Genomic DNA, 23846 nt, shown 5'->3' with positions numbered 1-23846 from the left:
TATACTCTAGCAACTATGACAACACATTACTCTGGCCAGTGGGAGAAGTTAAACAGGGGTCTACAATTAAGATGCCTTAAAGCATGGGTAATTCAAGGATTCCAAGCAACTAAATAGTAGCAATAACTTTAACATCTTCTAAAGAGAAAAAAATAGTAACCTTTTGAATCTGATTTTCAATGCACTTTCTTCCACAATCAAGAAGTAGAAATTGCACGACTATTTTTAAAATATATATACGTGCATAGAATGCAATGTTTCTGAACATTTACAATTCACCAGTCGAGTCTAGTACACTGTAATTCCACTGGAATGAGTAGACCCTAATCCGTCATCTTCATAATTTCTGTCTTAATCTATGGCATCCATCATATGCAAGATGTGGGTTTGTACCTGGGAAGGCAGGTTTGCCAAAATATTCTAATATTAATACATACAAAGCAATATCAGACTATATAAACTTCCCTACTGAATACCATCTCTGCTCCCAAACTGCTGAGTCTGTAAGAAAACTTTCATATGGGACAAAGTTGCCAGTTTTTCCTATTGTTATACTTTTCCTTTTAGGATGGAAATGGAGAGCCAAAAAAACTGAAAAAATTGATACTGGAAGAAGTACATGAGTGAATAAAATGCTATTATATGGTTGATTTGCTCACTAAAAAGCACAAGTTAAATTCATTTTTTTCAGTTTAGAGATGTATTTTTTTTCAGTTACATTGTATAACTGAATTTCCAGAGGAAAAAAAAATCCAATTCATGCAAGTTTTGCAAAAACACAATACATCTTCACTTAAGCACTGTAAATGGGAGTTAGTAGGGGTTTGGGACTTACACACTTCCTAAAATGGTCAAAAAGAATACATGATAAAGCAAACTGTCATGCAAGAAACTGTGTGAACTGGAGATATTGCTTTGCTTCCTTAATCAATCAGTGCAATAGCTTACACAGTTTCTAATGATTTGTGACTGTACAAGGGTATTAAGTTAATACAGGCCTGTGAGGTCTCAGTACACTGATAGTGTTATTAGTGAAAAACGTGGGAATAAGGGCTACCTCCTTCATCAGATGGCCTTGTTATCTCACTGCAGTATGAAAAGGTAGGGTTCGTGTCAGAACCATCTGATTTATAATCTCCCAAACTTGTAGAATGCAAGTACTGCTTACTGTAACGGCTTGCTCTTTCTACAAAAGTAGAAAGAAATAAAATCGCTGTAAATATATGAAATTAAAAGCACAACAATAAAAAACACAACCAGTAACATTGATATTCATACACTGATAGTGTTTAAACTAGAGAAAAATGAATTGCGCACAACTTTATATCCATTTTTGAACACTATTAGTTCAGAAAATTGCTTCAAAATCAAACTAAACTAAGATTGTTCTCTGCTTTAAAAGAATAGCAGAAATGGCAAAATATTAAAAAAAAAAAAAAAAAGAGAGAGAGAGAAAGAGAGAGAGAGAAGATGACATGAAAATTTCCAGTGGAAAATCAAAACGTCCTTTTCTTTCAGCATGCGTACAAGTGCACATAGAAGTACTGCTGTAGGACATTCAAAATAAGGTTCCACTCCCAGTACCAAAGAAAATATGCATGCAAAATTAAACATTCAAATTAAATACATCTGGGGAAAAAAAATCTTGTTGAGCCAAAACATTGCTGCATATCATTACATTAACTTCCCTACTTTTCCATCTATTCTTATATTATTAACAAAGATAAATTATTATCCTTGGAATGGTAAACACTAGCATAAGGTATAATATCATGTGCCATATAAGCAAAATGTGCATAGGAAAAAAAAATCATTTTCATAAATATGTCACCTATATCTCTGAAATTTTATTAAGGTCTAGCTATTTTAAAATCCATAATGAGGACAAAGAAGGTCAATGCTTTCTAAGTGACTATTTCTAAGTGGTATGAGTAATTGTTGTTTAGCATAAGATTTCTTTCACTATTTCTTATCTGCACATGTGATAACAGCTTGAGTTCCTGTAAAACACTGCTATAAAACAGTCATATATACGTACATATATATGAAAACAAAACATATATATAAAACATATGGCTGGCATATTGACCAGAAAATTTACTATATCAACTTTGTTCATAAACAAAGAAAAAGCTGATTTGGTGAAAAGTCAGGATATAAGCAATACCAGAAAGCATATGCAGACTCCTAGACTGAATATTGTCCTCCAGAGGATCAATGTCGAAGATGGAGCCAGGATCTGTGCGCCAAACTTTAAGATCTTTCCCCAAAGTATAGAAATGGTAAGACAAACAAACAAAAAAAAAAAAAAAAAAAAAAAAGGAAGTAAAAGTATGAAAGCGGTGAGTTTTAACAATTAATGACTAATTGACTACTTATCTTCATGTACAAATTAACTAAAAGATCTAAATATTCACCTGAAAGGACTGCAAAGCATAAATTTCCATCTTAAAAAACTTGGTGCATCCATTTTAAAGCGCTGACATTATTTTAGGGAGAGTTTCTTTCCTCAATTTTTGTTTTCCTTTTCTAAATATGATTATAGTATTTTCTTAAGTTTAAATAAATATCACATTTATTGTAGTTACATATCACATACCTACAATCTTTTCCACAGCAGAACCAGAATCATCAAAGCTATGTGATTTCCCCAGCCCACCAACAGCATCCTTCATCCATCTCTACAGCTGGCGTATGTAATACAGACCTATGAGCCTAAGGCCTCCTCTGCATACAGCAGAGATCAAGTCAGCCGACTAAGCAGAATTAGGGGCATAGATTATCTCATCCAAAATAAACCTCTAAAATTTGCTCAGTTCATTTAAGCTCAAAAGGTTGGTTGTTGTTGGTTTTTCATCTTCCCTTACCAATACAAAAAAAAAAAAAAAGAAATGAACCAGGGTGACAAATTCATCTGTAGAAATCTACACTTTAGACAACTACAGTTGGGTAAGATGAAGCCCACTGTTATCTTAACTAGTAATTCTCTTTGTCTCTGTTTCCTGGGACACAGACTTAATGTTGATCCACTATCTCAGTATTGAAAAGTATTTTTGGAATTCATTCAATTCAGTAACAATCATAACTGCTAGACTTTCAGCTTTAATTCACACAAATAAATTATTAACACATCTTGAATTCACTTCTGAACTGGATATTGAAAGAAATGGAGTCCATAAGAAATAAATAATTTCACATCCAAGCTCTAGTTATAAACACAGCATAAAGTTGAACACAGATTCAACCATGATTTTAATAAGCTTTTAACAAACAATTAATGTTGTACAAGCTAAGAGGAAGCTTATAACAAATGCATAATCAGCTACAGTGTGACTTTTTGATCTACTCAGTACGATCTGTAATATATACAATTCATAACCGCTGTGCCTAAAAATATAATAATCATTTAATCACTCCAAACAAGTTTAAAATAAAATCTTGATGTAAAGTGCAATCAAGCGTAAATATATCAAATCACACCTTTTTATTATTGGTTTGCATCTCAGGCAGACCTGTCTTCAAGATTTACTCAGTGCAATGGAAGTGGGAAAAATAATTGTCTTCCCTCCTTGGTCCTTTTGCTGGTTTGAGTGGTGCAAAGCTAAATAATAGGTTGGTAGGTAAAGCAGGACCATGGGGACCCCATACATGTTGTGTTTCAAATCGTTAATATCTTAGAGGCAATGGAAAGAACAGTCAGAGGAAATAAATCCCATGGCTTTAGAACAGATTCAATGTATGAGCATTATGTGTTATCTATTGCAACTCCTGCAAGGTGAAGCATAGTGCTAACTCCCTCTTGACAAGATGAATAAAAGCCAATGTACAATCTTTTGATAAACTATGTGTTAGTCCTAATGATGATAAATTATGCAACTACATAAGGCTCTGACAGGCACAAGAGGGGTGGGAGGAACTGGTAAATGTAAAGCTTTTCCTGTTTGATCATGTCTTGGTAAGTAAAGGCTTAATAAGTATGATGTCACGGCAGCAGTAATGCAGCAGCCATTGATTGTATCTGTCTTTGTAAATCTGAAATAACACAGGTAAAATCAGAACCTTGGTAATTTATAGAACTTATCTGTTTTATCATCCTGGTAACTTATGCCAGTTTAAAATATCCTTAAACTCACATGAGAATCATGAAGCATCTTTTGTCACAGATTCAAAGCTCTGATAGATTAATATATCTTGATGACTAGAATGACTTTAGCATGGTTAAAACTAGTGCCTATTTTCCAGAGCACAAACATTAATTTTACCAATCAATCATTTGAAAAAAAGTTGTTACAGCTTCACTGATAATACTTTAAAAGAACAGCCAGATGGATTCTAACACAGAAATACTTCTTCTAACTGGATGAACTTTTATCAACTAAGAAAAAACTCAAGAGACTCATAGTTGGTTTTTTTTCAGTGTGTAGTTGTTTTTTTCCAGCTGCCAAGGACATTCCTTGAACAGGGAGCTCACTGCTTTTTTTTAATACAAGAAGGTATTATAACTGCTGTTCACTCTGAAAAAGCATTAGGTGAAATATCACTGGATATTAGGCTCTCAGGTTTGTCATGGCCTATCTCCTTTAAACAGTGGCACTATTTTTGCTGTTTGGTGGGTACGGGGAACTAAGAGTTCCTCTGTGTTTTGATACTCTTTAGTTGATAAAGAGTACTAAAAAATAATAATATTTCAGTCACATAGTTCAAGAATTGCTCAGGGAAGTTCTTAATCCTAATCAATTTGAACTAGCAAGCCTTCAGTTATTGAAAACAGGGCTGCACTCATGATTGCCACCAAGGGCTAGTGTACAAATGAAATGCAGCATAGTCTAGGGGGTTTGAAGCATGCACCAAACTGTATATTGAACTGTGATTTTACAGGAGCTTTTCTTTGGCTGTACCACCTCTAGCTATGGAAGTGAGACATTTGATACAGTGCTTGGGTCTGTCCAGACAGCAATTTAACTGAACAAAGTGTTGCCATAGATCCAAAGTATGTGGACCTCTAAGATTTGCATGGTCTTAAAAACACCAGTAGCTTCCCTGGGCAGAGCTCTCTAAACATCCACATTTGACAAATTCCATTTGATAGAAGGCTGGAGCTACAGGCATATAAAAACTGGCCATACAGCAGGAAAGAAATACACTTCTCTAAATAGTGGGAACTCATTTTGAGACTTTCAGGAAAAAGTTGATGAAGTATCCATCAGCAGGAGGATGGACTATATGACCTACCAATTACTCTGTTTCACCTGTAGTTTCTGTTACTTTCTGAGAGGTAGGCTTAAACTCAAATCTTGTTATTACGTATGAAGGATTTTAGAGTGCTACTTCAGGATGATTTTCCCTGTGCACTCAGTTGTCAATACTGTTGTAAAGCACAGACAAACAGAAGAACACACCAAAAGAAAAATGTGTAAAAATAAATGTTAAGTTGACATTTCTTTCACCGCAGCAGGCTTGCTTACTTTTAAAAGAATTCAAATACGCATTTTTATTTTGAACCACTGTTTGTTATGAATACCTTCCCACAATTAACTTGTCTCCTAATACAAAAATAGTCTGTATTCTAGCTTCAAACATCTGGTCTTACCTTGGATCATCTTTTAGAGCATCTCTTCTGAATGCCATGGTGTCTGGCTCACCAGAAATCTATCAAGTTATTAATAAGTTACGTCTTGTGCTACTTCGAAAGCTGTATGTAATTCCAAAACACAAGGTACGTGGGCCATGTATAGCTCTAGAGAAATAGCTGACCAGTGTAGGTGGAAATCTGAACTGGTCTGCAACATCAAGACCTTGCAGAACCACCAATTTAACTATCTCTCTTCTACACAAAATAAAGAACAAAACAGATATTTTGGCTTTTATTGAAAAGTCAATGTTTAAAAGTAAAGCTACAGTAATTAATATCCATATTTCACACACAAATTAAATAAATAAATAGATCAAAGTATACCTATCATTCATTCCCATCTACTTCCCTAGAAGCTAGCATTGAACCAGTAGTTCAATGTTTCACACTGAGAAAAGAATGAAAATGAAATTTGGGAGTATTTTTTATTGGATATAATGGTATCCAAGAAGTAGTGAAGGCTTTCCCACAGTGTTTCGGATAGCAACATTATTTAACAACTTACCAACAATTATTCCAGGTCTTCTATCCATTTCAACTATATGTGGGTGCACACCCTTATATGCTGCATCACTCACAACCTGTGTGTTTTTCCGCACCCGCTCTGTTACAGGATCATCTACCACTGGTGTGAAGCCTCTGCCTTTTGTCTTCTCAAAATCTTCATGATATTTTACCTAGCAAAATAAAAGAAGAATTACATTATTCCCCAAGCCTTAGTTGACAGCAAATGGTTATTCTATGCAGGAATTCATAACTGTTTGCTTTAAGCACTTATATTCTTTGGGTTTTGTACCATAATAGAATTGTTATGCGTATGAGATAAAAGAGACTCAGCAGGACTTCCAGCTTGTCTCCCTGACCTGATACCTTGATATTTAATTACCATTTTTGCATTTGTTTTATATTGCCACTGAATGAGACATTTACTCAAGCAGCAAAGTATCATCTTATAGTCACCTAAATCATTGAATATAACAGGAAAAGCCCTCATCAGATGGTCATCTGATCCATCCCCTTCTTTGAGATAGGACATCTCTCTGATGATGTAGACAACTAATTCTGTCAGTAAAAATGTTCCAGCAGTGTACTTCTTAAGAACTCAAGTATTCACTGCAAATTTTGATGCTATGCACAGATTCATAAAAAAAAAGGTACTTAGGTACTTTTTTGCCTTTTTGTTTTATCATATGCCAGTTGGCTTTAAACAAAGGTTTTTAGGAATAAAAATTGCACTTATTCTAAGCAGCCTGCTTTCAAAAAATAGAAAGAAAGAAAGAAAGAAAGAAAGAAAGAAAGGAAAAAAAAAATACAAAGACGTTAGGGTATAAAGTGTTATATAACCAAGTGTTGGAACAAAATCAGTATTAGTAAGAGTTATAAAGGTAGTACCCCCAATTATGCATTTTTACTTTTTTAGTCTTAATCATCAAAGATTTAAAATTGACAAACATTCTCACACAAGCAGATGCACGCAAAACTCATTCCAAGAACAAAAGTCACGCAGAAACTAGGAACGTGCACAGGCACATGGTGAAGTGTGTCACCTAATCCAGTCAAACTGTGTGATGCTCAAATGAGTTTGTTTTTTAAATTAAAAAAAAAAAAAAAACAACAACAACAACAACAAAAAAGAACAGACATTTACCTGTTAGAAAACTGTTTATTAGTATTTTGAAAACGTTCATTACAGTCATATGCAGTTAGCAAACACTCCCTCAACAGACATAAGAAGAAAATATTCTTTCCATACTTGAGCAGAGAGTTTCATTAGTTACCTATATTAATGGAAGGCAAAATCCAGTGGAAGTCAAGTGTCATTCCTTAGTATATTCTAGTTATAAGAAGGTACCCTACCATTGAGATGTTGTTTTGTGTTTCTTTGACATGCCTTAGCTCAGGTGTGTCTAGAATCACACTACGTCTACCTTTCATCTGCCTCTGATCACTGCTGTACTTCACCTGAAAAACAGCAACAACAGCATACATGAAGGTTTTGTTTACCGTAGAAGGTATGGTGAGAACCACACTATGCAAAAGCATATTTTCCAAATCATAATGCCCAGAATTCTTCTGTTTTCTTTCTTTACATTCATTTTCTAGTGATCTTATTTCAAAGGGAGGATACAGATGGGCTACGGTATTGATAAGGCCGAAGGACATGTTTATTCCATCAATCAGTCAAAAAAAATCATTGTTACGTGAAAGCTGAAACACTTGCCTGTTTTAAGGCTTAAGACATACGTAGTTACTTAGAAGTTCAGACTTTTTGTCCTTAAACAAATCCTTTGATAAACAAGAGCTACTTTACTCTTCACCCATACAGTCAGTTCTAAAGTGTTCACTACTGTTCATTCTCTTCTGCCACCTTGAGACAGTGGTTCTGCATGGAAGCCTGTTCTACTTATCATCTGTAGGGGTTTCACCACTGATGTTTCAGCATTGAGAACACAGACTGTAACAGAACTAGTCTGGTCCTTTACTTCACTGTGCTGCTTTGAGTTCTTTGCTCCTTATTAGTATACTGTCTTCTACTTCTTACACTACTGTGTTACAATGAATGCACCTCTCCCCTACATGCCTCCAAAGGCAAGTATTATCCAAAAAAAAGGCCAAGATTAATACAGTATCTACCCTTTACTGATTAATAATAGGATCTATTTAGGACTACTCTGCTCTTAATTAGGTAGCATGTTGCAGAGTGGAACGGATATGCTTCCATGCTCTGAATCACACATACACAAAAAAAAAAAATCTGCACTAAAGTTAAAATCTCATTTCCTTTGCCCTTTCCCATAATTTACTCCTAAAATCTAGCAAATCAAACTTGGTAACAAGAGACAAAGGATCTTGAACTGACCTCTTCCTTTTTTATAAGAATAACCACAAGTCTGAATACTTTTGTTGCCTATATGTGCAGTCATGTATTCAAAGGACAAAAAAAAAAAATCATTCAGAGGATGATGCAGTTGGATTCATTTGACACATCAAATCTAAATGGGAAAACATATCCTTGTTATATTCCTACAGTGACAGAAAATATAAATGACAAAAAGATTCAAACAACTTGCCGAGCTGATATTGTCTTGATTCTTCTTGACTCTCTCTATCTCAGGAGTGACACTCACAGCAGTAGCTTTGCCAGGCTGCTCTCTGTAGTGAACCTATTATTTAACAGGATAAAATGGTACATACTTTGTCAGCTAAAGCAGTATCACATTGTATTACATTAAAATGTATGATTCAAAAGGTCACCCAGGAAACAAATGAAAAGCTAAAATGCATTTGAAGTTTATTAAAGCTTATAAAACTTGATTTTTGAAGCATAACCTTGAATTCTTTCTGTAAAGTCCTCTTATTAATGCATTTGTGTGAATATATACACACATGCACACAATATCTTGACATTTACCACACGGGTCTTTGGCAGTACAGATAAATATCTTATATTCAGAATGGGGTAAACTATAAATAAGGGAAGCAGAGCAAATGAAAAAAAAAAAATGAATTTCAGCAATGCCCACTCTAAATGCTTATTTCTACACACATACACAAATTCCATAAGAATAACATCTACATTCTAATTTGTATACTCTGTAAATTCAAATGTGATTAAACACAGTGGGTGCAATACATCTGGACTGTAAACTGATTCCAACCATCTATATTTCACCGTATGTTTATTTAAATATACTTTTCAGCTTAGGAATATCTATCCCCTCTATCACTTCTTAACAAATTACACTAGTAGTAATGATGCATTAAACGAATGGACACTCAAGACAGATCAGTATCTAAAGAGGATAGATATGGCATCAACAGACTGATCAGTCTGTTAATCTTGGCCCCAAATACAAGGAAGTCCAATATGGTGCATATTTAGTAAATAATCAGAGATTCTTGGATGATTTATGCCAATCAACAGTTTTATGAAGAAAAAGTGTTTCCATAAAAATCTCTTTTTTATATGTGTTTGTGTACATGTTTGCAAGTGAGTTCTTGCTTTTGTGTTGTAAGAATAACTGAGCTGATACATTAAGCTAATAATTCTGCAGTGCACTATGGCATTAACAACGTCCAAGCAATTGTCTTGCCACACAAAATATCAACTGTCCACATCAACATATTCCAATTGAAAAATTAATGTCTTATAGAAGTGATGGTAAACTACCAAATGGATTAAAATTTACAACTGACATTTGCAAAGGTATAACGATCACTTGGTAAAACAGGTTTGTTTGAACAGTGTGCATTTTAGGGGAACTAGATGCATCAACAGCAACCTGTGAATAAATAGCATACACTTAAGTTAGAGGGACACTATTTTGAAAATTGTAACTCAGAATTAATTTGGGGAACATGAGTGAAAACATCCTAGGGAAACACCGTAGCTGTTTGTGGACCCATGAAATACGGATGTCAACAGAAGTCACCACAAGGAGAAAGACTCAGTAACAAGGTACAACTTCAACAATGAAAGAAGGCAACACTGAATTCCAAAATTCCTTACCTTCCTCCACACGCTCTACCAACTACAAACAGCTTGACTTTCTAGTGATTGTTTCAGCCATTAAATAAACTCTAATAGGAAAGTTACTGAGAAGCCAGAAAGAGAGGCAAGAGAGCTGGAGTTTGAGTCCAACTGTAGCCTTTTTTAATTTATTTATTTTAATTAAAGAAAAAAAAAAAAGCCGGAGAAAATATAGTTTTATATATATATATATATATATATATATATATATATATATATAAAAGTTAAGGTTTCCTGCAAATATCCAAGACAGAGAATAAAGTTTCAAAAAAAGTACAGCTATTTATTTGAGTATGTGCTACTTTACGTGCCATTTTCTGAACCAAGCAGTGGCTTTTCTAGTTGCTTCCTAAAAGAGAGTTTTCAGGTAATTCCATTTAGTTAGGTCCATGCCTAACTAAAGAAAGGGCACAGGCAGAACTTCTTACTCATCATCTGCACGCAGCATTTATACAAAAGGTGAAATAAGAGCAACTTCCCATGCTGACATTCTCTTGATTCCTCTTGACTCTTTCGATCTCTGGGGTGACACTCACAGGTGTAGCCTTGCAGAGCTGTTCTTTGTACTGAACCTAGTGAACATGGCATAAGATATCACACAGAGACTTCCAAGTAACAGAAATACAGCAGTGTGTTAGAAATTATCAAAGAGCACACTGCATTTTGTTGGAAAATATTATTCCTTAGTAAACACACTCATCTTTCATCATGACACTTAGTACTCAACCTCTCTTGCAGTTCCTCTATTTCAGAGGTAAACAACTTATATGTCAGCAGGAATATTTCACTCTCAATGATGTTAATCAAAGTGCAAGGCTAAAGAGTTATCTTCTTACCATTAATTGATTAGTCTTTGTGAGCAAACAGGAACTAGCACAAGCATCACAGATCAATTCACAGAGGCACAAACATTTTTAACACAGCAAAGACTGCAAGCAATGAAAACGGGGCATACATTGCTTATATTCTTCTGGTTTTCCTTGACTCTTCTTAGTTCAGGTGGATCAGAAATAGCGGTTGCATGCTGAATTTCTTCTTTGTATTTAATCTGCACAATAAATATAAAATATTAGCAACTCAAAGATATAGACAAGTACTTAACTACAACACAAGTTTTATAATCTGTCCCTTGCATGCACCACAGCGCTAGACCAGACCTACCAACACTACTGACCTGAACAGGAACAGTTATATTTAATTTCTGACACAGATTACTAGGGTCTCAGATGATTCTTATTTGACAAGATGCAGCACAGAGTGCATATAAAATGCCTTGTATCCTAAAACTTTTACAGCATAAACTTATATCACATCAGATTGTGGCTATGTTTATAACTGAGATGCTGCATATACTGCTTTGAGATCTGCATCACTCTGACAATGACTTGGTCTTATATTGTCTTACATAGGAATCTATCAGTCCATTACAGAAACCAAACGTTTCAAAAATGTGTCCTCACAAGGGTGGATGGCCTCGAAGTCTGGTTGAAGTTCTCTGGAAACATAAACAGACACATTATGGAGAATGAGGATGTTTGGATGGATGATACCTTTGAAGATGTCGTCATATTTAGTGACATTTTACCACATCTATTCTGAAGAGCAGTATGTTTGGATATGTTAGACTCCATAATTTGAAAGACACACAGAACTAGAAGAATTTCTTCAATTATACTCTGTATGTACCAAAGCTTGAATTCAATCTGGAGAGTTATGAGGTAGGCATACATGGTACTAAAAAGAAAGATGTCATATCTTCTGGTTTTCTATATGCTATCCAACAGGGCCATCTTGGACAAATTAGTGCAATGTCTTTTTCTTAGTCTGTTACTAAATATCTGTCCAGTATTTAATACCACTGTGGACACCATCATTAAAGAAAAGGAAAATATTTTGACTAATAGAAAATACTTGAACATTTTGTATCACAGACACATGCTGACAGCAAAGAAGTAATAAGTCTAAACTGCCTTGGGTTCAGTTTAACCTCTGGAAGGATGCACCCATGCACAGGAGCACACCATTCTGTCTATCATTCACCACCTCTGGCCTCTCCATTTTGTCTGTGGCCAAGCCCTTCTACGCTTTCAGTTCCTGACCCCTGGTCTTTATTTTTTTTTTTTTTCCCAAATCCGTTGTACCAAATGTCACTTGCTAATTTTCAACTCTCTGCTCCAAGGCATGGTACTGCTGGAGGAAGCCAATTTATTTTTATTTTTTTTTAACATGGACAAAATAACTTGTTTTTCTCTGTGGTCATTCTTGGAAGCTACTTTGGCTGAAATTTATAAATAAATTATTTAATAAATAAAACAAAAACAGCCCAAAGCACAGACCAGAAATGGAAAATTTCAGTCCAGACAGTTAAGGACTGGCAGAAGTATTAAACTACTGAAAACAGGGTCTTTTAATAGAGACTATTAGGTAAGCTTAAAAATTGGCAGTGTTAGTCCTTAAATGCTTCAACTGCTTGAGTTTTAGTCAGGCTCCAACCTTTTTGGTGCTGAGTTTCCTCATGGATTTCACACAAGCAAAGACACAATTACAATCTTTCCCCCAAAACTTTCTTTCTAGTCCAGACCTTCCTGTTCCTCAATATAAAGAAGATTTTTTTTAAATCCTCTTAGTTATTTGTAGCTTCTTGGTTCAAATTCAGTTATTGTCCATGGGTGTGATGCTTGCTTGTAAAGTTTTGTGAGATCTTGACTCCAACTATTTTGGATGCTGACTCATCCTACCTACTCTTCACAACAGGTGAGATTAGATCAGCTATGTTGGCTGCCACCACCTTGTTTTTTAAGTTGTGAAAACAGACTACTCTGAGATTTGTCTCCAATAGATGTAACCTTGAATAATTTGATCACTTTCAGAACATGATGCAATGGACTTTTTTTTGCATGGTTTGATTGCAGAGTGACTGTTATTTTGGTCTGTTTTTTCTGATTTACTTGTTTTTTTTTGCACTGCTGATACGCATCAAATTAAGTTTCATCTAGCACAACAGTTTTAAAGCTGTCCTAAGTCCTTCTGGCTAAATTCAAAGATATGTGCAAGGCGTTCAAATCTAATAGAGTGTAAATTGGTGTAATTTACCAATTATTTCCTTTGGGGCTCCTGTAAATTACACCATACAATAGTTTCCCTCTTAGTGACAAATAATTTAAAAGTTTTTTTCAGATTGCCTTCAAATTTGGCATTCTACCCTTTCAATAATTACTATACAAGACTTTAGTAATCCTAAGCATACTACATGCAATAAAATACTTTTTGTAAAATATTAGCTCTTCACGTAGAGTAGCAAGGTAAAAGCCATGGTACTAAACCACTAAGCTACCACTACAACCACTCACATATTTTATGTTTCTTTTGATATACTTTTGTTCAAGCATGTTTACTAGCATACTGATCTGTCTTTCATATTCCTCTCATCACCATTGTTTAGGATTTCTAAAACAGCAAGAACGCTGCATAGCATTTTTCCATTTCACTTTGATAGGTACTGAGTAAAAAACATTAGAGTAAGATTACTCCTAATAAGCCTCTGTCTGTGTGAATGTGCATGTGTGTGACTACTCTCAAAATATATGGCTGAGGTATCTGGAAAGTGGGTTTCTGTTTCTAGAACACCATTTCAAATCTGGCGGAAGAAAAAGGGGGAAAAAGGAAAAGGAAAGGGGGAAAAGGAAAGGGAAAAGGAGAAAAGGCAAAGGGCAGGAGGGGAAGAGAAGAAGGTGAAAGAAAAGAAACACATTTGCAGAAGAAAAATAAGAACAAAAGCACCCTCATTAAAAAGAAACTAAACAAACACAACCAACAGCTTCACAACCAGAAAAACTATTTCAAGGTGATATCTTGCACTGAATCTGTAAATTGCACAGGACTCAAAATGAAAATAAAAAATGAAAAGTGATTGAGCAGAGAAAAAATCCAGGAAAAATATTATTTTTCAAAATCTTATTGAAACTCCCTACCTGGCCTTACTTTGTTGGGAAATGCAGTATTTAACAAGGAAATTATACTAAAATAGTTGTACCAAGTCCTTAATTTGGATTTCAGATAAGATTTAAACACAATCTGCTGTCATTTATATGTGTTACTTGCAAACTTTTTTTTTTTTTTTTTTTTGATTTTCTAATGATCAGAAATGTCATGACAGGAACAACAGACTCCATAACAAAACTGAACAATGCCATTAGGACTGTTTTCTTGCTCAACAGTTACTTTTCCTTTTTCCCCCAAGCTTTACCATGTTACCAAAAGAGCATGTCATACTTGTTGAAAACTCTCATTCTGATATTTTACTTTTAGTGGACCACTAAAGTGCCAGAAACATTGGTCATCCATAGACAAACAATACTATTTCAGAACTGGTTTCATCAGGTCCACAGACCAACCTATCATCAGCACATATAGAGGCATAGACACTCCACCTTCTCATGTAGCTTGATTCTGGACATCCATTTTTCTCCTGAAGTGCAAATTGTAACAAATACTGTGTAATATATGCAGACTACAGCAACTTTAAAGATTTTCTTTTTGTCATATGATATTTTTCTAAATTGCAAATTATGACTGCAGCTCAGTCTGTCATATCAGGAAATATATTTCATGTTTCTCACTCTTGAAAAACAAAAGTATTTCCTCAAATATTTAGTTAAAAGTTTTTTTCCTATATTTTATGATGTTTCTGTTTGAACTACCTTTGTACTCAGAAGAACACCACTAGAATGGAGCATTATATCCAAAATCCAGTGGAGTGGTATTTGAATGAGATGTGTAATATTAAGATGTAGAATTTTTAGTAAACAAAAGGATTAAAAAAAAAAAAAGACCATTTACTCATGTAAGAATAATTAATGCTAATAGCACTTACCGAACTAATATTCTGTTGATTTTTCTTTACTCTTTCAATCTCTGGAGTCTCTTTTACAGCTGTGCCAGCTCCTACTTCCTTCTTATAAAACACCTTCATTTCCACAAAAGAAAAAGTAATTATAAGACTGTTAGTATTGCAAGTACAAGTTCTCATAAAAGGGCTAGGCAATTTTCCAGGTTTCAAATTGATCTGACTATAAATCTTGCCAAGAAAGCAAATACTTTAATTTTTCATAAATCACACCAATTATCAATAACTGTAATAATGTTGTTTGTTATCAACTGTAAACCAGATAATCTATTATCATCCTTTCATCCTTTAGAATGACCTCAGCTATTTATAAGTATTTGTAATGATTGCTTTGTCTTTGGAAATAATATTAAAATTTAGATCATAATCTATAAACATTTAAAAATGCAACTTTATGCTTGAGTAATCTCACTGATTTCAATTTAATTGAACGTGCATATACATGCAAGATTTGAATTGCTTTTCATCTTCAGGTCTTAAAATGCTCTGAGATGTGAATAGATAAAACTATTTCTAATTTAACAAACTAGAAAATTGACATATTAATGATCAAATAACCAGAAGGGCCAGAGCTACAATCCAAGTCATGCAATTTTTAACTTCTGGGTTCAAGCCAGAAAGCTGAGGACTGCATCTACAAACAAAGCTCACTTATGAAAAGAAACACATTTCTAGATCTCTATTTCAATTGTTTCAATAAAGGATAGAATACAAAGCACAACAGTAGAATAAATCACTCAGAGTTACTGAAGGAGACATTAAATTACTGCTCCACAAATTCTAAATGTGGCTGTAATTTAAATAACCATAAAGCACCAGTTCAAATTGCAAAACTCTTAAAGAAGTTGTATTTGTATTTCCAGGCTGGTAATTTAAAAACAAGTCTATCCTGGAGTTTATAACAAAATCTTTACAATATATTATTTCTGCTTTTCTTAAACAAAGATTTATTTGTTTAAATACACAAAGGTTTATTTGTTTAAATATTTAATTTGTTTAAACTACTTTTTAAATTTTATTTCTCTCAAGCCTTAAACAATAAAACATCGTTTCTCTTACTTCCTTGAAAGCCTATGTAAACTAGGGTGACCAGTATTGCTAAATGTTCTAGAGGAGAGTGAATTATTTAATGTACGTAAGTAATTTATCAAATATTCAGAAAACCTTTAACTATTTAGAATTTTGTTTTACCATGTGAGAACAGAGACAGCTTATGAGTAAGAACTTGAAAATTCTTCTGCACAAACATGTCAGTAGAAGGTAGAAAGATTTACAAAGTCGACTGACCTAAAATACACTTTTCTCCACTACCAAGAAGGGAGTGGTAAAAAATACCGGAGCAAGGAATTTTTCTATGAAAGAGAAGACTGTGCAGTAAAAACCCTATTGTAAATCATCTGCCAAATGAGCTAGTGAGCTAAAAGCAGCACTGATCTTATCTGCAGAGCTAGCCACATTTTTTTTTTATTTTTTTTTTTTTGTCCCATAAGGCAGAAAAATACTTCTGAGAAAATCCGAAATCAAAAGCCTATTAAGGGTCATTAACAACTTCTACATGAGCACTGCTCCCTCGAGTTAGTAAAGAGTAACTTACCGCCATAAACTAAATTGCACAGGGTGCTGAAAGATTGGAATGAAGAGAAAGAAAAGAAATGATCATTCAATCTCACCTATGAGCTGCCTTCCTACATTTGGAGGATCCACTTCAGATACAGAAAAATGGGGATCACAAAATAAACTCAACCAACCTCAAAGATGTATATTTTATTATTTTATGTTATAAAGAATCCTAACAATTAAGTAGTGGAAGCTGGTATCTGTCAGTCCACTCTGCTTAGACCCACTGAGGACTCCACCAAAAGCTATTAAAAACTGGAGCAGAGAGGAAAGCAGAACAGTAGATGCAAGCTGGAATCCCTTCCATTACATAAAGTTTCAGTGTAGCATGTTAGGATGCCAGTGACAGGAGATATGGTGACAACCACCTTCACACTATGCAGCTGAGCTCCATTCAAAACCGAGAGGCAACAAACTACAAGAAACAAAATTGGGGCCAATAGGCCTGTCAACAGCTTGTATTAGGAAGACGTAGCTTTCAGCTGTTCTCACGTGATGGAAGAAAAAGAGCAGGTGGTGAAGCTGAGGGTCTCTCTAAACTAAAGAATCACATCTGTGCCAGATAATACTAAAATATTTAAGTAACTTGTATGCCTTTCTCTCAAATCATCGGTTTTATTAGTATAATTAGTCTGCCAGAAAAACAGACACTAACTGGATAGCCTTAGGTTCTGGAGGCTAAATTTGCCCTTTGTCTTTTCTTCCCTGTTATATTACAAGCAAAGCCAGACTTACAAACAGGAGAATTAATGGGCACATAGAGGAAATGGAACTGAATAGAACTGAATCACAAAAATGGAACTGAATCACAAAATGGGCAACCTTGGAAATCTAAGCACATAATTTATATAGGAACAGACTGAAACTTAAATCTAGCATAAAATTTTTAAAAAAATGTAACCAGGGTAACATAAAATAATTAGATATATATTTACGAAACTTGCTCTGTTCTAATTTTATCCTAGAACCTTGGTATTCTGTACATACAATAGGAAACAGATGAAAAATCCTGTGTGCACAGTAACAAGCCTTAGCTTTCTTGTACATTTAAATAAAATACTTCCTGGGGCTTGATGGAAAAAGAAAAGAAATCTTCATTCAAAAATAACTGTGGCTTGGCAAGGTGATAAAGTGGTTTAGCAATTCAAAATAAGTGTCACACCTAGAAAAACTGTATTTTTTTTTTTATTTTTTTTTTTTACTGAAAGAAATGAGTGATACAGTCTTTGCCAGGAAAATTATGCAAATGGATCAAAGAACATTTACTCATACGTTCCCTACTTCATGCTGAGGCACTAGAGAGCCTATTTAAACTGAAAATATCTGAAAAGTTGCAAGTGAAGAGAAAATCAGTTACTCACTGCACTGATGTTTTTCTGAGTACTTTTTATCCTCTCCATCTCTGGAGTGTCTGGGACAGCAGAATAGTTACAGAGCATCTTCTCTGCTTCATCTTTGTACATTTTCTGGAAAAAAAAAAAATTTAAAATAACAATTTCCTGCTTTCTTAGGGCTGAGAATAACCAAACTGCAACAAAAAATTGCTTATTGTTGATGAACCTCAACAGCATTGTACAGTATTTATTTCAACCACTCTCCTCTGTGATATTCTTCTATTTATTTTTTTTCATTCCTTTTAAGTAATGTAGAAAGACCTGCAAGTAGATGTACACAATTCAAATCAATTTAGATGGCATAATAGGCCTAAATACAAATAAGAATTAGGCAGTAAGATTTTTACTATGTGTAAATGCATTTAATATGGGTATGATACCATCTACAGAGCTAGCATTTTGAGCAATTAATTGAGCAATTAGAACAGTTAGCCTTTGAACTATGCCTACCTGGCTTGCTATTTCTGAAGCCCTTTTGACCCGTTGTATTTCAGGAGTATATGGACCAACTTGCATTCCTTTTCCTATAATTTCAGTCTGAAGATCCTTTTTATATTCCTTCTGCAAAAATAGAACAAAATAAAATTAAATAAAGGAATGTAAAACAAAGTAAAACAATATCCCTGAGTATGCAACATAACTAATTCCGCAGTTATTTGTATGTTGTCTTCTAAGCTATTCTGACAGCAATGATTAGACCTCAAAAGAATCGCTTCTATTCATGTAACCTGTTTTTTTGTTGTTGTTGTTTTTTGTTTGGTTGGTTGGTTTGTGTTTTTTTGTTGTTGTTTGTTTTGTTCTACTGCACACTGCTTATTCCTTTTAGCACAAGTATCTTTAACATCTCATTCTGTTTCACTTCAAAAGTAATGTTAACAGATTCATTCTGTACTCACCTGGCTTACAATTTCAGAAGCTTTCTTTGCTCGTTGTATATCAGGGGTATCCATGCCCACTTCCATTCCCTTCCCTTTAATTTCATTCTCCAAGTCTTTCTTATATTCTTTCTGAAAATAATAGCATTGGAGTCACTCATATGTCCAACAACCAAATCCTTAACATTGTTCATACAATACTCGGTACAATTTCATTGAGCAGTATCTATGAAACACCAAATAACTTTTGATGTTATGCTGTCTACAGCATTATCTTTGTAGAACCTACCTACAACACACCTGTTAACAGGTTAAACATCCTTTTAAGAGACTGCTTACTTTGATGTAGCCTTTCACATCCATGCATCTTTTCAACTTTGGCAGCCACAATCAGAGGCATATGAAGAGAGAAGTTTTTATCCCTCATCTATTCTTGGGGAGACTGAGGTCATAAAGCCTTTAGCATCATTCTAGCTCCGTTTATTGTTTGGCCCTACCAAAACAAGCAGCCTCGTTTAGACCTAAAAGGAGGAGGGCCTGCCACCACTGAATACCATCTAGGCCAGGCATGGGTCAAAACTCTGGGAACACTTATCTTTCCCCATACATGGACTACACAACGTTTAGACTCCACGCAGCTCAACAGACTAGGTATTTAGAGAAATCTGTGGTATGCCTACTGTGTAGATCGGGTGTCACGTGGAATTCTCAGTGACAGTAATTTGTTGCATTCTGACAGACTGAAAGATTGCATCGTGTACAGGAACTTACAGTGCTTGCAATTTCAGAAGCTTTCTTGGCTCGTCTTATCTCAGGAGTATCTGGACCAACTTGCATGCCTTTCCCTTTAATTTCAGTTTCCAGGTCCTTCTTATATTGTTTCTGTAAGGCAAAACTTCGTACATTAGATTCACAATAGCCAGAGAGTTACAGGTAGATTTTTATGCAAGACACAATTTAAGAGTCAGAATTTTGACTCAGTCAAAAATCTCAAGTAGAGGGTGACAGTTCTCAAGAGTCTTGGCAAGGTTTGGTTAGCATAACATGTAACAAACTACAGGAGAAAAACTTTAGGAGATATTCACAGAATGTACAAAAACTACCACTGAATTTTCAGTTTGGCAGGGGGTGTGAGAATCAGTCCATATAGCTTGTTGTAATTATCCTCTGCAGTAAAGGGGCAGTTTAGCTCTGCAAAACCTAGTGTAATAATCTGGTACTTGATGCGAGCCTAATTGAAACACATTTTACTTTTAAGAAAATATTTTATTTATGAAGAGTACATGATAGAAATCAAATACTGTACAGAATTGTTTCCAGTGAACTTTCAGAATAAGATGTTGTAATTTATTCATTTAATAGGTCTTTCCTGAACCACAGCCATTAGACAAGTGGCTGTACTCATTCATGATTGCTTCTTTTCCCCCACAGTATAAATTATAAATAACCAATACAGGAAACAAATGAATATTTCATCTTGAGCTTATCCAAGCGAGGATGTATTTCTTGTTCATCAACAAATGATATTAAAATATCCATGATATATATATATTCAGTAATACTGAAATATACAATAGTTGTAATTATTTTAATAAATATATATATATTATTTTCTTGGACACTGCTATTTCTGATACTATAGCAATATATTTTTATATTATAGTTTATCTCTGCTCATGGAAAATGTGTAACTTTTTTTCAAAATAAATACTTATGCTTAAATTTCCTGTTCATTAGCCGTTTTTAAGTTACTTAGGAAAAAAAAAAAGGAAGAAAAATGTCTTTATTACAATGCTCTAAACACATACAGCATAAAGTAACAAGAAGAAGAGCAGAAATACTTTACCTTAAATCTCTGTCTCACTCTGGTATGGAAATAAACATGCTAAAACTACTCCCTACTTCCAAAATTCCAAAATTTTTATTGGTATAAATTATAAAAATATATAAAAATATATAAAAAAATATAAACAGTATAAATTATCCTGTGAGAAGACGTTATGTCTCAATTCCTCTCTGCTAAAGGTGGAATGGCAGATGCTTTCCCTTAGCTTCCCAGTGTGTAAAACACCAAGGAAAAGGTAACCCTGGGAGTTACAGCTATATGCATAGCTGCACTTGTTTACATTGATCAGCCCTATGCACTACAGTTCCTCTGGTTATTATGGCTATATATTTATATGTTTGTGAATATGTAATGTATCACATATATTAATGTAACACATCAAAAGAATATGGAATATATAAATATATATATTGCTCTTAAAGAATGACACATACAAAAATGTGAGGTGGAGCACAAGCTTCTTTCCCATTCCCTTTTTCTTTTCCACACCCTCCAGTCCCATTGCTGTGGCCCAGGCAGCCTGACAAGCTCTTCCACATAATGAGTGGCACCAGCTTTGTAACCTGTGTCTCAGGGAAGTATGCAGTCTTTCCAACCACAAATCAGGCCACACGTTCCTCAGGACAGTCTTATGGAGATACAATCACTGAGTCTTCCACTCCCAGCCCTTCAATAGGAGTAGGTTGCACACCTGTGTGCTTCCAGGTAACCTCCAGAACATATCTCAACACCAAAGTTCAGTTCTAAAAATGTGCTCTGGAAGAAGCCTCTACCTGTCTATTTGCAAAGGATGAACCTCAAGCTCAAGAAATGAGCTTCAGGAGCAGCTCTAAAAATGTTTTCACAAATAGAACAGTTTATTTGGATAAAAGTTCTTCCAAAGTTGTCTGACAGTCATTACCAATATTTGTTTTCGAATAATAGACACAAGATTCAAAAAACTGCAAATTATTTCATTGACTTTTCTTTGCAAGTCCAAACTCTTTCCATTAGTCATACTAGTTGAACAAACAAGTAGACTGAAAAATGAATGCAATTTTAAATTCTGTGCCTACTAACCCCTCTAACAATTTCCATTGACCTTTTCATTGCCTGAAAATCTGGAATATTTGTCATAACCTTTTTTCCAGGCTTTGTCTATATTCTTAAAGCAAAACAGAAAGAGCCTTAGTTTCAATACTTACATATTTTATTGTAGATTATGTTAAAAGAAAGGAATATATTCAATAGAGTATGCCATAAAGAGTGAACTTTCTCTGACATCAATAACCTTGACTAGCATAACATACCTCATTTAGTATCTGAGCTGCGTTTTTCACTCTAATCAAATCCGGCGTATCTTCAAACACTGTCATTCCTTTTCCTTTCATCCATTCTTCCAAATCTTTTCTATACTCTTTCTAAGGATTTAAAGAGAGATTTCTCCATTTAACATTGTGTGGAAGATCTTGAAAAGAAATGCCACATATTAAATGTCTGAAGGGTATCTTTGAAATTTCTATGAAATATGAATTAACTGAAGGTTTCAGAGTTAAAATAGAATTGGAAATTATCAAATCTAAAGGTACAATGTTGCAAAACTGGAAGGGTTTTAATATAGCCATGTATTTTCTTGTTATGCTCCTGACAAATAATCCACTTTTACACAGTGCTAGCATGTTGTTTGGGGGCCTCAGCTGCCTATCTACAGATATTTCAATTGCAGTAACATTTGCTTCTATGCAGACCAGTATCTGCTGTGCTCCCATTTTTACCTCCTTTTCACTAATGGCATCACAATCAGGATGGATGTCCTAAAAACTGTATTAGGACATGTTAAAATGACTGTTTGAGAAATTATAATGTAGAAGCAATATTCCTACCATTTCTCTTCTGCTCCCCTCAGACACTGCATTGATATGATCTATCAACATTTGGCAACTGCAGCCTACAGAGTACTCAAGTGTTAAGTATAAAATTAAAAGCACACTAGAATCTGCCTGCAGGCATTTGGTTGCTCTTCTTCTTTCCAGTTCCTAGAAAACTGATGTAAGTCTAGTGAAAGTGGAAAATCTTTTACATTTTGTAGGATTTTTAAATGCTCTTTCCATATCCAGGTTTGTATTATTTGTTTGTTTGTTTGTTTAATGCAAGGAAATTATAAGGCATTTGGAGAAAATGTCTTTTTAGAAGAATTTATATAGACATAATGCTCTTAATCATGTATTGACTTTATAAGAACCAGGCACCATTGTCTCAGGAATATTTTTTTTAATAGAAGACCTGATATTTTTTAAAGAAGCTTCTCCATCATCAGAAACATCTTCTACAACAAGCAGAAAAATTAAATTAAAATTATTAAATTCAGTTCTCTCTTCTGACAGAGTTGTGAAAGTTGTTCCAGAGAAAGTTCTTATTGTAACAAAATGCAACATATTTGCAGAAATTTCTATAGTGAGAAGGCAACAGAATTAGCTGAAACACAGCTGACATAAAATACTAAAAATAGTAATTCGTTTTTTAATAACACCAGGTTCTCCACATTGTTTGATGAAATACCTATTTAAATTTTATTATTAACCTTCACACAAAAATACTGAGCTACATCCTTGTACTGTACTCTGAAGTACATTATTTTCCTGAATCTTGAAAGACAATAATTAAATTGACCTGTGTAATCTTTGGTTTTGGATACTGTTCCTTGAATGTGGATATAAAATCTGTAATTCTGTACCTTTGTGCATTAAAATGCCATTTCCGTTTTTTCTTTCTTTCTTCCCCTCTGCCTAACAGATATGCCTTATTCCCTAAGTAATGAGTTGTAGAATTTGAGGAGGTAAGAAATAGGGAACAGCTTATTGCATAGAATCACAGAATCACAGAATTTCTAGGTTGGAAGAGACCTCAAGATCATCGAGTCCAACCTCTGACCTAACACTAACAGTCCCCACTAAACCATATCCCTACATCTAAATGTCTTTTAGCTCTACATCTAAATGTCTTTTAAAGACTTCCAGGGAAGCACTATGCAGGGAACACACTTGAAAGTTTTCAAAGATGTAAATT

General features: G+C 34.4%; 1 protein-coding gene across 11 annotated transcripts in view; it reads right to left on the bottom strand.

Moving 5' to 3' along the window:
• The window catches only part of NEBL (nebulette), a 252215-nt gene that overhangs the window by 26842 nt on the left and 201527 nt on the right, over positions 1-23846 (bottom strand). For 8 of the 11 annotated variants that reach the window (XM_032183076.1, XM_032183073.1, XM_032183070.1 and 5 more), the window contains 11 exons: positions 22091-22201; positions 19727-19837; positions 18977-19087; positions 18531-18641; positions 18048-18152; positions 15037-15129; positions 11119-11211; positions 10643-10735; positions 8704-8796; positions 7490-7594; positions 6138-6309 (listed from right to left, as the gene is read on the bottom strand). In XM_032183076.1, the coding sequence (XP_032038967.1) occupies positions 6138-6309; positions 7490-7594; positions 8704-8796; positions 10643-10735; positions 11119-11211; positions 15037-15129; positions 18048-18152; positions 18531-18641; positions 18977-19087; positions 19727-19837; positions 22091-22201 (1198 nt within the window). Of the gene's footprint in view, positions 1-1057; positions 1187-2167; positions 2261-6137; positions 6310-7489; positions 7595-8703; positions 8797-10642; positions 10736-11118; positions 11212-15036; positions 15130-18047; positions 18153-18530; positions 18642-18976; positions 19088-19726; positions 19838-22090; positions 22202-23846 lie in introns of all 11 variants that reach the window. The other 3 variants (XM_032183079.1, XM_032183080.1, XM_032183078.1) reach the window with 3 other exon arrangements.

Source organism: Aythya fuligula, chromosome 2 (assembly GCF_009819795.1).
Source record: "Aythya fuligula isolate bAytFul2 chromosome 2, bAytFul2.pri, whole genome shotgun sequence".
In the NCBI taxonomy this organism is placed as follows: Eukaryota; Metazoa; Chordata; class Aves; order Anseriformes; family Anatidae; genus Aythya; species Aythya fuligula.
The sequence above is the reverse complement of the archived record's forward strand: the minus strand, read 5'-3'. Positions and strand labels throughout refer to the sequence as shown.